A 15,387-nucleotide genomic window follows, 5' to 3' on the forward strand; every position below is an offset into this window, starting at 1 on the left:
TATATAAAGAAGTGAATCTTAAGTTTATGAAAACAAATCACAGATTGTGAGGAATACGCTACTGTAAGGGAATATCATGAAGTTACCACTTGAAAATGCACTAACCCAATACTCAGAAATCAGAAAATCCTGCAAATCAATTGCTGCTTGAAAGAAACAAAACACAAAAATTTAAAGATGAAATTTAATTCTAACTAACTTTTATAGCAGTGAAATATGTAATGCAACTTAAAACGAATTCAAATATATTCAAAAGTCCAAATTCCAATACATTCCTACCATATTAGAAAAGAGAAAAAGAATGGGCCATGAAAAGACAAGGCATGGGTAGCGGGGATTAAGGAGGGCCTAACACTCACCACTGATCTACTGGGTCTGGACTGATCGAGGTAGGACTCAGTGCCCCTAAGTGTGTAATCACCAAGACAGGCTCAAGCTGACCCTTGTTTTGTCATGTCCATTTGCTGCCTTGTGACATTAAAGGATAAGTTAATGTGTAATTATAAAAGGTCATGCCCACTATTCTTTCACATATAAACCTCAATAATAATTATCTGTCAATTTTCCCACTTTACCAAAATCAGTCTTCTTTCATTTACAATATGGAACAGACACCTTAAGTCACTTAGATACACTTTTAAAAATTATTTTTATTTTATTGTTATTCCCAGGGTATCTTGAAGATAATCAGATGAGGGCAGAGGGCAATGTCACGTGGTAAACTCTTCCATTCCAACTTCACTGATGCAATCACTGGGCTGGCACAGCACATTTTTATCTGCTGAGCCATCTTGCTGGCCCAAGATAATACTTCCATATAGGTGTATAGCATATATTCATTATCCCAGCAAATTAATCATATACATCCTATGTGCTGTCAGTGGAACATATATGTGAATTAGGGACAGGGGTGGGGTAGCATAAAATAATTCTAGAATTTACCTTTAATTAAATTCTACAGCAGCAATAGAACACATAACCACACTGACCATCCTGTATGATATACCTCCCAAATACGTGTCTGAAAGTTGAAATATTGTATCCTTCTGCTAAAATTCCTCATTTTCTCAAGTTCCCTACCATTCAGCTATCAAAATCATAAGCCACAATTTGTTTCCCTAGGAAATCTGAATATACGTTTTGGAAAGCAAGCTACCACAAATTCAAACATTTTTTATCCATGAAATAAATTGCTTTTTCTTCATAGATTCTGATTATGCTATCCACTCTCCCAACTCCTTTGAGATCATCCTCACATCTCCTCCTATCCAGATTCATCCCCTTTCTATGTCACCTTAGGAAAAAAACAGGCATCGAAAGAGTAATAATAAAACAAAAACTAATATATTAGAATAGGACAAAGCAAATGAACAGAAGAAAAAAGAGCAAAGAAAAGTCACAAGAAACTAATACAGACACAGACAGAGATACACATTCACCACACACAAATTTCTCATAGGGTCATCACCATAGTCAGCAGGACTTGACCAAAACATATTTACATAGAATAAAATAAAGACTGGGTATGGAGGCCCATAATTGAAATTCCATCACTGTGGAGGAAGCTTGAGAGAGAAGAATTAGTTTTATGTTCATGTAGCCTAACCAGCAAGACGCAGCCACAACAAAACATAAAATGAAAGCAAACCAATTATCTGTATGTCATGTCTTTGGGAAATTGAAATTCTGAGTATAATTTTGTTCAATTTTCAAAATGATGGCTTGATCAATTCTTCAATTTAATTTAAATTAAGTAAACAATACACATATTTTCTATATGCATAATGTACAAAATGTTCTAACTAATCATTTTTATCTGGTTTAAATGTTTAATATATCACATATATGCATATGTATGTGTATATACATATATATACATATTGATGCACGGTGGTAAATGGTTCTTTACATTTATTTTTTAACTCTTATATTAAGGATCCATTTTTATAAAGAAGACATAGAAATGTAAATGTACACTTTTGGTTTCTTATTAAATCGTATCAGAAACGACTACACAAAAGGCGTAAACAATAGACAATTACCTGCCAGTGATGACCATAGCAGTTTCTATAGGAGAACCCCACACCTGGCTACAACTTAACAGTGAAAACTAAACTCATACTTCACATCTATAAAATATCAGGTACCTACCCATCCCATGGTGATGATAAAGCATGGATGTAACACCATCAAAACGGAACCCATCAAAGCAGTATTCTTCCAACCACCATCTTATGTTTGACAGAAGGAATCTTAAAACTTCCCAGCTAAAATATTAGACAAAAACAAGGTTAAGTATAATGCAAACAGTGTTTTCCTTAGTTGTTAGATATCATTTGTTTAGAGTATGGGCTAGAATTACTTCCCTGTCTAAAGAAGCATGATAATCAAGAAACATATACAAACAGTAGATAACATCCAGTATGGTTTATAAAATGAAGCTCATTCTAAATGGAAAACACTAAATTCCCTTTATCCACAGAATCATTCAAAATCTGAGAAAAGTAAAAGGGAAGGGAAGAATTATAAAGCAGCCGCCTGTGTTGTCTTGTTCAGTGTTCTACCCTTATCAACCAGATAGTCAAGTACAGATAATATAACTAAATATGAAAATGCTATTTATAATTTAATTTTAATCAAGATTGTTCATTGACTATATCATAGTAATGAGAGGAGGTTATTTTCTCTATTAAGAACATTTTAAAGTTTAGGGCCGGGCGGTGGTGGCGCACGCCTTTAATCCCAGCACTCGGGAGGCAGAGGCAGGCGGATCTCTGTGAGTTCGAGGCCAGCCTGGTCTACAAGAGTTAGTTCCAGGACAGGCACCAAAAACTACAGAGAAACCCTGTCTCAAAAAATCAAAAAAAAAAAAAGAACATTTTAAAGTTTAGAATAGAGAAGTGGCTTCAATGAATATCTTTTTAAAATACTTGACTATAATTCCACTGAAGAAATAAATGATAAAAGACTTCCTCAGATGGTAAAAAAATTACATTTACTAGACTGCTCTTATATAGAAGCAAAAATAAAAGCCTAATTACAAAATCCCTCTCCCACATATTTCATAAAGCATAGCACTCAGAATCCACAATCCATCAAAACAGAAGGAAAAAGAACTGTATTACTCAATTAAAAACACCACGTGAAGCAAGTCTATTTCGGACAATTGAAAAGAGGGCAGTGTCAATTAGTATTTTCTTCAGATGTAGAGACATGGTTGAATTCTCTATCCTATTACAACTGCAGTTTTAATACTTTAATACCTCATTTAGCTTAATGACAAAGTTGTAATAGTGTACACAAGTCCTTAACACAGCTCAAATTTATGTATTTTTAAACCTCCTTCATATTAACGAACAATCTGACATAAGCAGAGATTAAGTCATCATAATCAACTTGAGAAGTATAACTCACTTCAGAGGGAAGATGAATGCTGTTACTAATACCTACTTGAAATAAGCTACCTTGAACTTTAAAACCTAGTGAATGATTGAAAAAATAAATGTAAGAATAAACTCAGAAACATAAGCAATGAAACCCGAGAGAAAACCTGGAAGTTCAAAATGCTTAGCTAAAATACTTATAAAGATGTATTTCAGTTGTATTTTATTAACACATGTTCATTAATTTTGTGAGTATGTAAACATGTGCAAGCTTGGAGTGTATAAAACCAAGTGGATGTCAGATATGAATATTAAGTAGAATTCTCAATTGATTTTCCATTGATTTTTCATCTTCTTTTTTTTGTTTTGTTTTGTTTTAAGACCGACCATGTAATAGTTTAAATGAGAATGGCTTCCTTAGGCTCATATATTTGAATGCTTGGCCTCAGTTGGTCTAAATCTTTGGGAATGACTAGGATGAGTGGCCTTCTAGGGAAACTGTGCCATGGAAGCAGGGTCTGTGATTTCAAAACCGGCCTCATTCCCAGTTAACTCTGTCTGCCACCGGCTTGTGATAAAGATGTGTCATGCTTGCCTGCCTGTTGTCAAGCTCCCTCCCATGTTGGTCATGGACCATAGCACTCTAAAACTTGATCCCCAATTTAAATGCTTTCTTTTATAAGTTGTCTTGCCCATGGTGTTTTGTTACAGCAATTGAAAAGTAACTAAATATTAGAGAATATCACACCGAACATGGAACTTACCATTTAGCCAGCAAGCCCCATGGAGTCCTAACTATATATACCTTGCAATGGGAGTACAGACAGACTTTATCAATCTTTACCTGAGTACTGAGGTTGAACATATGCCCACATGCTTACTCAGCAAATACATTATTGACTAAACCATCTCTCTAGCTTCTATCATTTAAGAAAGACATTCATGCCCTTCCCCCACCTCAGGGCCATAAAAACACCCATCTCAGCTGGCTTGCAGGCTGGGACTGGGCTGGAAGTGTAACACGGCAGGATGGAGTGACTGTGTTTCAAAAGCCTGCCTGCAGGTGGTGGAAAGGTAGGCCCTGCATCAGCTCAGCAAGAATCCTGGCCAGCAAGGGTCACGGATCCTCTAGCAGAAGATTCATCAGAGGGGGGAACCTGACCCAGTACCAGAAGATCCACTAGAGAACAGTTGAAGGAAGAGATGGGCAGACGCCAAGGCAAGAATTCCTCCAACAATCTGAAAAACAACATGAAAACACCAGATCCCAGCGATCTTACTACAGAAGGACTTAAACACCCTGTTCCAGAAGAAGTGGAAAACAGTATCATTATGAAAGCAATAGAGTCCCTTAAACAGGGTATGAATAACTCACTTAAAGAACTGGAAGAAAGTATAACAAAAAGATTGAAGAAATGAGTAAAGAAATGGAAGAGAAATATAACAAAATGTTTGAAGAAATGAGTAAATCCGTAAACGACACCCTGGGAAACCAAGAAAAAACAATCAAACAGGTAGTGGAAACAGTTCAAGAATTGAAAGCTGAAATGGAGGCAATGAAGAAAACACAAATCGAGGGCCAGCTAGATATGAATAATCGAGGTAAACAAACAGAGACTTCAGAAGCAAGCAAAAGCAATAGAATATAAGAGATAGAAGAACAAATCTCAGATTATGAAGACACCATAGGGAAAATAAATGCTCTGACCAAGGAAAACAGCAAATCCAACAAATTCTCATCACAAAACATTCAGGAAATCTGGGACATAATAAAAAAATCAAATCTAAGAATAATAGGGATAGAAGGAGAAAAATTGCAGATCAAAGGTCCAGAAAATATATTCAACAAAATTATAGAAGAAAACTTTCCCAACCTAAAAAACAATATTCCTATGAAGGTTTAAGAAGCATACAGAACACCGAATAGACTGGATCAAAAAAAAAAATCCCCTCGCCATATAATAATCAAAACACAAAGCATTCACATTAAAGAAAGGATATTAAGAGCTGCAAAGGAAAAATGTCAAGTAACTTATAAAGGTAAGCCTATCAGACTTACACCAGACTTCTCTATGGAAACCATGAAAGCCAGAAGGTCCTGGATAGAGGTACTACAGAAACTAAGAGACCATGGATGCAAGCCCAGACTACTATACCCAGCCAAGCTATCGTTCACTATCAACGGAGAAAACAAAATATTCCAGGATAGAAACAAATTTAAATAATACATAACTACGAATCCAGCCATACAGAGAATATTAGAAGGAAAATCGCAACCCAAGGAATCCAACATTCCCAGCACTGCCTAAAATAACTCAGACATCTAGCGACCCTTCACAAGCACAACTCAAAGAAGGAAAACACATATACTCTGCTACCCCCTCCCCCAAAAATGACTGGAGTCAACAACCACTGGTTTTTATTATCACTTAATATCAATGGACTCAATTCACCTATAAAAAGGCACAGACTTAGAGATTGGATACGAAAACAGGATCCAACATTCTGCTCTTTACAAGAAACACACCTCAACCACAAAGACAGACATCTACTCAGGGTAAAGGGTTGGGAAAAGGTTTTCCAAGCAAATGGTCCTAAGAAAAAAGCAGGTGTGGCCATTCTAATATCTAACAAAATCGACTTCAAACTAAAATCAATCAGAAGAGACGGAGATGGACATTTCATACTCATAACAGGAACAATTCTTCAGGAAGAAGTCTCAATCCTGAATATCTATGCCCCTAATATAAAGGCACCCACATATGTAAAAGAAACTCTTCTAGAACTCAAGGCAGTCATCAAACCACACACACTAATAGTAGGAGACTTCAACACACCTTTCTCACCAATGGACAGGTCAATCAGACAGAAACCTAACAGAGAAATAAGAGAATTATTGGAGGTATTGAATCAAATGGACTTAACAGACATCTATAGAGCATTCCACCCAAATAAGAAAGAATATACCTTCTTCTCTGCAGCTCATGGAACCTTCTCGAAAATTGACCACATACTCGGTAACAAAGCAAACTTCCACAGATACAAAAAAATATTAGTAACCACCTGTGTCTTGTCAGACCACCATGGATTAAAGTTAGAATTCAACAACAATGCTACCCCCAAGAAGCCAACAAACTCATGGAAATTGAACAGTCAACTACTAAATCACCCCTGGGTCAAAGAAGAAATAAAGAAAGAAATTAAAGTGTTCCTCAAATTTAATGAAAATAAAGACACAACATACTCAAACCTATGGGACACTATGAAAGCAGTGCGTTCACCCTCTGATACAAGAGGACTGATCGAATGAGAGCACACCAAGGCCAGCTGGACTGGGACTGAATGAGCATGTGATCAAACCGGAGTCTCTGAATGTGGCTGACATGGGGGCTGACTGAGAAGCCATTGACAATGACACTGGGTCTTGTTTCATCTGCATGTACTGGCTTTTTGGGATCCTAGTCTGTTTGGATGCTCACCTTCCTAGACCTGGAGGGAGAGGGGAGGAACTTGAACTTCCCACAGGGCAGGAAACCCTGACTGCTCTTAGGACTGGAGAGGGAGGAGGAGAGGGAGTGGGGGGAATGGGAGGGTATTGGGAGGAGGGATCAGAAGTGGAAACTCTTATAAATTGATAAAAAAAGATTAAAAAAAAGAAACACAAAAAAAGAAAGACATTCATGTTTTAAAATTAGAACTCAACAAAGAAACATGTTACAACTGTACAGTAATCAAATTATTTTATATGGTTATACAGTGATTTGTTATACCTTTTTATACTTTCTTTAACTTAGCAAACTTTAGCAAATTTACAGCAAAACTAGAATGGAGTCATGCAGAGATTGCCTATATATCCTCTTTACCCACACATGTCATAGTTGTTTTAAAAGAAGGTTCAATTCCATATGAAAATTTCAAAAGATATGACTACGTTACAGTTTTACATGTCAATAATAGGTTGAAACATGTTTTTCAATATTATCCATACTTTTAAAATAATGCTGCATAGTTACACATAATTTTATTTTGTCCAAAGATTTGCTTATGTGTGTGTCTGAGTGTGTGTGTGTCGTGAACATAAAGGCTAGTAATGTCTTTAGATCTCCCAGAACTGGAGCCTTTGTAAAATGTCAGGCTTGCTATGTGGGATGCAAATGCTGGTCATCACGATTGTAGAGAACTCTGAGCCATGTCTCCAGCCCACAAGATCCCTCTGAAAAGTAAGGTGACTATATATATATATATATATATATATATATATATATATATATATATATATAAAACTATATTTATATAAAATATAAACTAAACACCACTCTAGGGTAGAGAGAATATTTGTCTCAAAGACAAATACATAAAAAACATAAACAAGATAGTATAAACTGTCCTTAGGCCTTATCTTGCATTCAGAATTCCTTATTTGTCTGGGAGTACAGAGTATTTTATATATTTTTTTAAAAATTTTAATTCATGCAGACACAGCAAATGTGTTCTAGGTCTTCCTAGTTTTTGGAACTGGACTTTTCTTATGCTAAATATTTCTATATCTTTACATGATTGGTTTATACTAGCGAACATAAATTTCACATAATAGAAATGCCACAAACTGAATAATTTCTAGGTAAAAACTGTATTCTAACTCCTGTGAAAATAAAAGAAATAATTGATCATGAAATATCATATTTCAGAGACAAAAAGAGGAGGGAAGTCAATCATTGAAAATAAGGCATTTCTCTATGTCATGTTTTTAACTAAGAGTAGAAGTAATAAAAAGTAACCCACTGATTCCTATTACTACAATACTTCATCTATTCTTCTTTTGGCCAAGAAAAGCAATAACATTCTTTAACATATGAAAAGAAACAGCAACATCTGGGTATAACAATGTGCAAATACACTTTATTAGCATGGATGAAAAAAAAAACAGAAACATTATCTTGTGATATTCCAAAACTAAGCAAATGACAACTGAGTATCTACTTAGAAAATTCTCAAAAGCAAATTTTATTCTTTAGGTTTCTAAAGTACTATTAACCTTTAAGCAATGCCTAAAAAATAATTTAAAAAAATAATAGACATAGCCAAAGGAATCACTATGTATTTAAAAATAATAAACCAAATTTTATTGGATTTAAAACAATATAATTATTCTTTATGATTGAGTAATAAAATAAAATTTTGTATCTCCTACAAAATGACCAAAAATAATAAAGACTCAGAGCATGAACAAACAAAACGAACTAACATTGAAAGCTTACTTTTCCTAAGGACATGTGGAAAATAGGCTCAGGAGAAAAATCTCAGACATAAAAATTTAAAGTTAAGAACAGCAAGCAAAAGCCAAAAGTTAAAAAAATTAAGTCTCTGGAGGGTACTGGATAGCTTGGTTGGTAAAGTGCTTTTGTCATGTAAGCAGGAAGAATTGGGTTCAATACCAGAACCAATGTAAGGCAGACAAGTTCTATGGCATGTGACTGGAATTCTCAAGGATGAGAAGCAATGAGAGGGAGTCCCTAAGTCTCAACAGTCAGCCAACTTCTCTCTAAATCAAGAATCACAGGACAGTGACATACCCTGTCTCAAAAAAAAAAAAAAGATGGAATGCATCTGAGGAGGAACACCTGAGATATACTTCAACCCTCTAAATATAAGGAAAACATATGTGCAATCATCACACTAGTGACAGAACAGAGAGTGAGACAGACAGACAAATAATAATATTATTACATTTCTGTTAAGAATGTTCAACTCGATTATTATATTGTCAATCCTAGATTAAGATTAGATTATAAATTATTAATACTAGATCATAAAGAACAGTTAATTAGCTTTATATGACTAACACTTTATAAATAGCTGGTCATTGTTGCATAGGGAAAAAAAGAGCAAACAGAATCAGACATGCAAGCAAAAAATACAAACTTATAATGTTTCATTACTGTGATCCAATGATTGTGTATATTACCTTACCATGACACATGCAAACAATGTAGTTGACTGCAAACTCACTCAGTGGCCTGGTGTTGTGGCATATTTAATTGCACTGTGAACCCCAAGATTGTATTAATTAAATAAATCAAACTTGGGCCAAGAAGAAGAGCTAGGAACTAGTTGACATTGAAAATAGCAACAGGGAGTAAAGGGGAGTCAAGAAAATGGAAATAAAATACACAGGAAGTAGTAAGGAGGGACTTAGAATTTGGCAGTCAACATCCTGGTGAAATTAATTTGAAATGCATTTATCAAATGTATGTCAGTTAACCAGAGAATTAGAGAACCTACTAAACAGAGAATCAGAGAAAAAAAAAAGTTGTCTAAGGAACAAGCACAGCAGCACATGTATTTGCATATACAAAATGTAGAACTCGATGTTAAAAAAAGTCAGATCATGGAGTGTTACCAGGATGAAGATGTAGCTTTCTTTATGTTTGGCTTTAATATGTAACCATTCAATTTGATGCAGACAATGCATTTGATTATAACATAAATATATTATCTTAGTTAACTGAACTCAAATTACAACAGAATTGATCCTGTGGTTCTCAAGGCCAACTGTAAAGCTCAGAGAGTCACTAAGGAACTCAATAGAAGGTTTGGGAAATAGGTACACTTATGACTAACTATGATATTTATGCATAAACATATAAAATACAGTCAGCAGGGGATTGATTCACAAGGAATCACTTGAGTCAAGTCAATAACAAATCTATGCAGGTTGTGGCAAGGGACCAGTTACAACAGCACATATCACAATCTAGACTTTTACAACAAAAGCAGTGTTTCAACATAACCACATTGCACAATGTATTCACAGGAAGAGACTGTTACTGTTCCTAGAAGTAGTAAAATGTTTCCTAACTCACAAGGACCAACCCATGGAACTCTTGCCAGCAGGTGTTTTTTCCAGACAACTGTCCTAGTTATGTATTATGTATTTTTTTCCTCTACAAGACCAGAAGCAACCTTTGATTAAGTCATTACAAAATAATTAGTGTTACTATTTGGGGTTAAAAAACAAACATACTATTAACATCACTTTCTTTTTAGTTATCCATACTTGAAGATCAAACAAAGGAAGTTTAAAAATCTAGGTGAAGTATAATGTCCTGAACTAAATTCTCCTGCATTCACAGGGACAGTGAAAATATTAATGTCATACATGAATGGACCAGTCTGTGGAATCTAGTATTTGGATTTTTAGTGTGCAACTAAAACAAACTTAAGTGAGTTTGTCATGTCTCAAAAAAAAAAGGTTTCTGAAAGATGACTAATACCATATGCTAGAAATTTTTAATTTAGTAATAAGAAATTCTGTGGGATTTTTTTTGTTTTTATTTGTTTGTTTGTCTTGTTTTTGTTTTTCATCTTTCTAGGAGAGAGAAGAAGGGGAGTCATGATGTAACCTGAACCCTGACCAAATGAGAAATGTCACATAATGTGATCTCTGGCCACTAATGTGAATTCGTTAATATGAATTCAATCTTCTCAACTAAATGTTTATCCAGAGTCAAAGTATAAAAGAATGTCTAGAAAATTGTATGATAAAAATGTCATCAGAAAGCTCATAAGTCAGTTGAATCCCATAAAAATATAAAGCAGGATTTATCTCGGCAGTATTGTTTTGGAGTACGCCAACATATAAGGTCTGTCATTCATTTTCAGATTATTCTCTTGATATCAGGCATTTGAAACTTCCTTAATAAGTCATGGTGGTGGAACCTAATGTCGGATCCATTGAGAGACCTAGGTGGTAACATTTAGACTGTGATGCCCAAAGTACCTCCGGGACCACCATGAAAATGCTAGAGAAGGGGCTAAACACAGTGAACTATTTGCACATGAATTAGGAACAAATAATACCTTCACTCATTTGAGTAACATACCACAATTTCACTTAAATAAAGCATAAACATGGTTTTACCATTTTAAAAATGTTTATCTTAACAATATAAAAAACACACAGTAACATAGCTGTCATGCTTATTAACCATAAGCTACTAAAATGTTTAAATCATAGGTGTTATATTTAAACTGAATACACAGACGATGATATATACATTTAAGAATCCTTAGCAATCAAAATAATCAGGATCATAAATGGTTTAAAGGATTGAAATAGTCAGTTTCTAATCAAGTAATGAAAATTATTAAGGAAATTCTTGTCATGCACAGATAATTCCAATATTAAGATTTTCCAAAATATCTGCAAACTCAAAATTGTTGATTGTCTCTCAGTCTGCCAATAAACTTTCTAATGAAATAAAACACAGCCAAATTTTCTTGGCAAGCAAGTGTAATCAGATATAATGACATTTATTTAATGAAATCACATTTTGTAATTCAAATCTATTTGCCTAACGTTCTATTTATTTGTGGTCCAGAATAATGTCTAAAATTTTCAAAATAAGCAACTTGGGTCAACAGATGTTACTAAACGTGCTAATGTTATACACTAATAAATATAAACAGTGGCTGAATTACAAAAGCATCAAAAGAAGTAGCACATGCCTCTTAGCTGTTTTTCAGGCCATGTGGTTGAACAGCTATTAAAGAATAAATCATAAATGCATGAAGCAAATTCCTTGATGTTCTCATTTGTATTTCAACTGAGGCAACCATGTAGGCTTGAGAAAAGAAGTTTTATAGAGATCATTTCTCTTTTTTTGGAGATATATTTAATTATTTTGGAATTTGATATATGCACACAGCATTAATAATATTTATCGAATATCCCCCCATATAATGTCTGTCAGATCCAAATCTCACCCTCCAACCTCTCTCAACTTCCTGTTATTAAGTATCTAAACCATAAGCCTTTTTAATTAAGTGAATACACTGATGTATTTTTGCTTATGTTTTAAACTATAAATTTAGCCAACTAAGAGAAAAGCATAGCTTGATTATAATGTGTTAATATATATGCAATACATACATGCATTGTATAGTGTATAACATACACTTTCAAAAATAAGCAATTATAATAAATGATCAGTGAATATTTTCTATTTATTATCTGTGCATCTTTATATGATATAAGGTACCATGGTGCTTGGTATGAATGAACACCGATAACTCAAATTAATTATTGTAAAAAAAATTTCTCTTTATACCTAGGTTATACATAGCTTATAATACATTGCATCAAAATTGTTTTTACTTAAGTAATCTGCAGGAATTCTCTTTTTGTTTGCCAGTTGTCACGCAAGTTTCCACTCTACATGCCTGGCTGACGTGAAACCTGCTATGTAGACAAGGCTGGACTTGAGTTCACAGAGATCTGCCTGTCTCTATCTCCCTAATGCTTCACTTAATCATGTCATGTTTATTCCCACACTGGGAAGGCACAGACCTTAACAAAAAAATAAACATTACAGAATAACATACTGTTAAGCTTGTGTCCTAAATATTTTCATTTAAACCTATTCTAAAAATACTCAAAAATTTTCAAGTCCTACTTTTCTATTTAGCATGTATTATCTGCCCAAAGAGTATTTTATAAAAGCAAACTTTTAGGAGAGTGCTACTGTGTGTCACACATAAGTGTGTAAGCATGTTTCTGTATACACGTACATGTTATATACACGTATGAGCTTATGGTAAAAGTTGCAATAAAGTGACATGGGCAGGATAAGCAAAAGTTAGTGTCCTGATAGAAGGATGCAATGTGAATCAACAAACTATGTCCTCTGTTAATACATGCCCAGAGTTATAAAGTAACTTGTATATTTTTTAAAAACATGTGTTAACACTGATTCCTGGCATTTGTATTCCTAACAAAGTTTGCTGACCAAGATAATTTTTAACACATCTTTGTCTCTAAAACAGACTTGTAGAGACTAGGTGGATGGCTTAGGTGGTAAAGTGCTCACTGAGCAGGCATGAGGCCCTAAGTTTGGATACCGAGCACCCATGTAGGGAGTCAGACACAAAGGCACATAGGTAAAACATAAGCACTAAAAATGTAGAGGCAGAAGGGTCCCCGGGGCTTACTGAACAGTCAGTCTAGCTGGGTAGGCAACCTCCAGGTTCAGTGAGAGAACCTGCCTCAAAAATAAGCAAGTGGGATGTGGGACACAGTGACTCTATTTCCATCTTGACTCAAGGTTAGAGAGTTCAAGCTTGTCAAGACCAAATAAGATTTTGGCCAGGTGCTGGTGGTACACATCTTTAATCCCAGCACTCGGAAGGCAGAGGCAGAAGGATCTCTGTGATTTCAGGGTCTGCCAGAACTACAAGAGCTAGTTCCAGGACAGGCTACAGAGAAACCCGGTCTCAAAACCGCCCCCCTTCAAAAATGTTTGACTAAGGATGTGGTTACTAGCTGTTTTGCGTATTAGAGTGGTAATTACCCTTGTTTGTTCTTTGGATCATTGTAAGGAACTCTTTTGCCTTTCCCTTTTGCTTTGGTTATATAAGAGCTATAAGAAATAAACTTGAGGCTGTTGCAGTAGTCACTGAAAGCCCTCCTGACTGTAATCTTCTGTCTCCTGCCTACTTCTTTCCTCAATCCTCACTCCTCTTTTCAGGCACATACAAAAAGGTAGTCCTGTCCTGGCTGAGCAATTGAGGAAGAGACAGAAAAAATCTCACACCATCCCATGACCTTTGCGTGCATATATACACATGAGCACATACCTCTTCTGCCAAGCAAGTCAAGCTAAGCTTCTATGTTTCATTAAAGTCCTAATGTTTAATCAGACACAACTGAAGTAATCTGTGGAACTTCACAGAGGTCATCCTAACAAAACATTGTTCTTCTTGGCTTGAATTACTGTACATTAGGTAGCCACAAAAAGGCAACATGGAACATGTGTTTTCCAAACATGACTGAAACCCTCACCTTAATTATAAAATGAAGATGACTAGTACTTCATATAAAAAATAATGACAGTACTTTGATTGCATATGCAGCAAGACAAATATGTTTTACCTAATAATTAACTTTTATGAGCTTACTTTGAAGGTAAATGTTGGGAAAAACTGGTTACTCAAATATATTTTAACCTTTTCATTCCAATTTACTTCTAATAAGAGTAGTTTTAGATGAGCTAGTATAGTATTTACCTTTTAGAAATTTCTCAACTGGGTAATTCCTCATTGTCTTATGAAATCATAATTAAATGTACAATGATTATTAACTTACGTTTAAGTAGTACTATTTCAAAAGATGGCTTAACAGATACATGGCTGAAAAAAGCGCCCATAAGACATAAGCTCTCTCTCTCCAAAGGACATTCTCCGGCCCCTGCATTGGACACGGCAGTTTTCTCTTTTTTTTCTTGATATATTCTTTTTTATGTTTGAATCCATTGAGTGTGGGGGGTACAAAAGAATATATATATATATATATATATATATATATATATATATATTTGTAAAAATAAAGATATCTGGTACCCTACTATGATGCAGTTCATGAAAAAGTTATGACTTATTGTCCCTAATGAAAATAACCCATGTAGTTCTAACACACAAGGATTACTGAATTAAGAGTAAAAGCTGAATTCTAGTAAATTTCAATAAAGTTCAAATAACAAATAATCTTTCTAAACCTCAGAGTAATGATTTTTGCAGGAAGGCATGGAGTTTGGTTTCTCTTTATAAATTCTCATGAAGCTAAACTGAAACTGAAAGAAAAACTCAAGATCAGGATATTTGAGTTTCAGAATATGGACTAAATAAATTGAATTTATGTACATTCATAGAATTTATAACAAAAATATTATCACATAAAAGCCAAATATCAGGATCATCTTCCATGTTTTTCCTATTATAACTCTAACCATCCTTGAATACCCAACAAAAAGTATTTCCACAATTCTGTGCATCGTGCGCCTGCCAGACAACATTGATGTTAGTGAGTCCCAGGTCCCTCACCCATGAATGCCTTGTGAGGAGAAACAATATTTGTTCCACTTTTATATTAAATTAAACCCAACTGTTCTGCCATAAATTAATTAACTTATGTACTTATAAATTAATGCACACAAAAAATGATTTAAAC

The 15,387-nt window shown here is 34.6% G+C and overlaps 1 protein-coding gene across 2 annotated transcripts in view; it reads right to left on the reverse strand.

Moving 5' to 3' along the window:
• The window catches only part of Gbe1 (1,4-alpha-glucan branching enzyme 1), a 252,351-nt gene that overhangs the window by 74,747 nt on the left and 162,217 nt on the right, over positions 1 to 15,387 (reverse strand). For both annotated transcript variants that reach the window (XM_087899665.1, XM_087899664.1), the window contains exon 8: positions 2,152 to 2,267. In XM_087899665.1, coding sequence (XP_087755791.1) covers positions 2,152 to 2,267 — 116 coding nt within the window. The remainder of the gene's footprint in view (positions 1 to 2,151; positions 2,268 to 15,387) is intronic.

The sequence above is a fragment of the Myodes glareolus genome, chromosome 2, assembly GCF_982192425.1.
Source record: "Myodes glareolus chromosome 2, mMyoGla1.1, whole genome shotgun sequence".
Lineage (NCBI taxonomy): Eukaryota > Metazoa > Chordata > Mammalia > Rodentia > Cricetidae > Myodes > Myodes glareolus.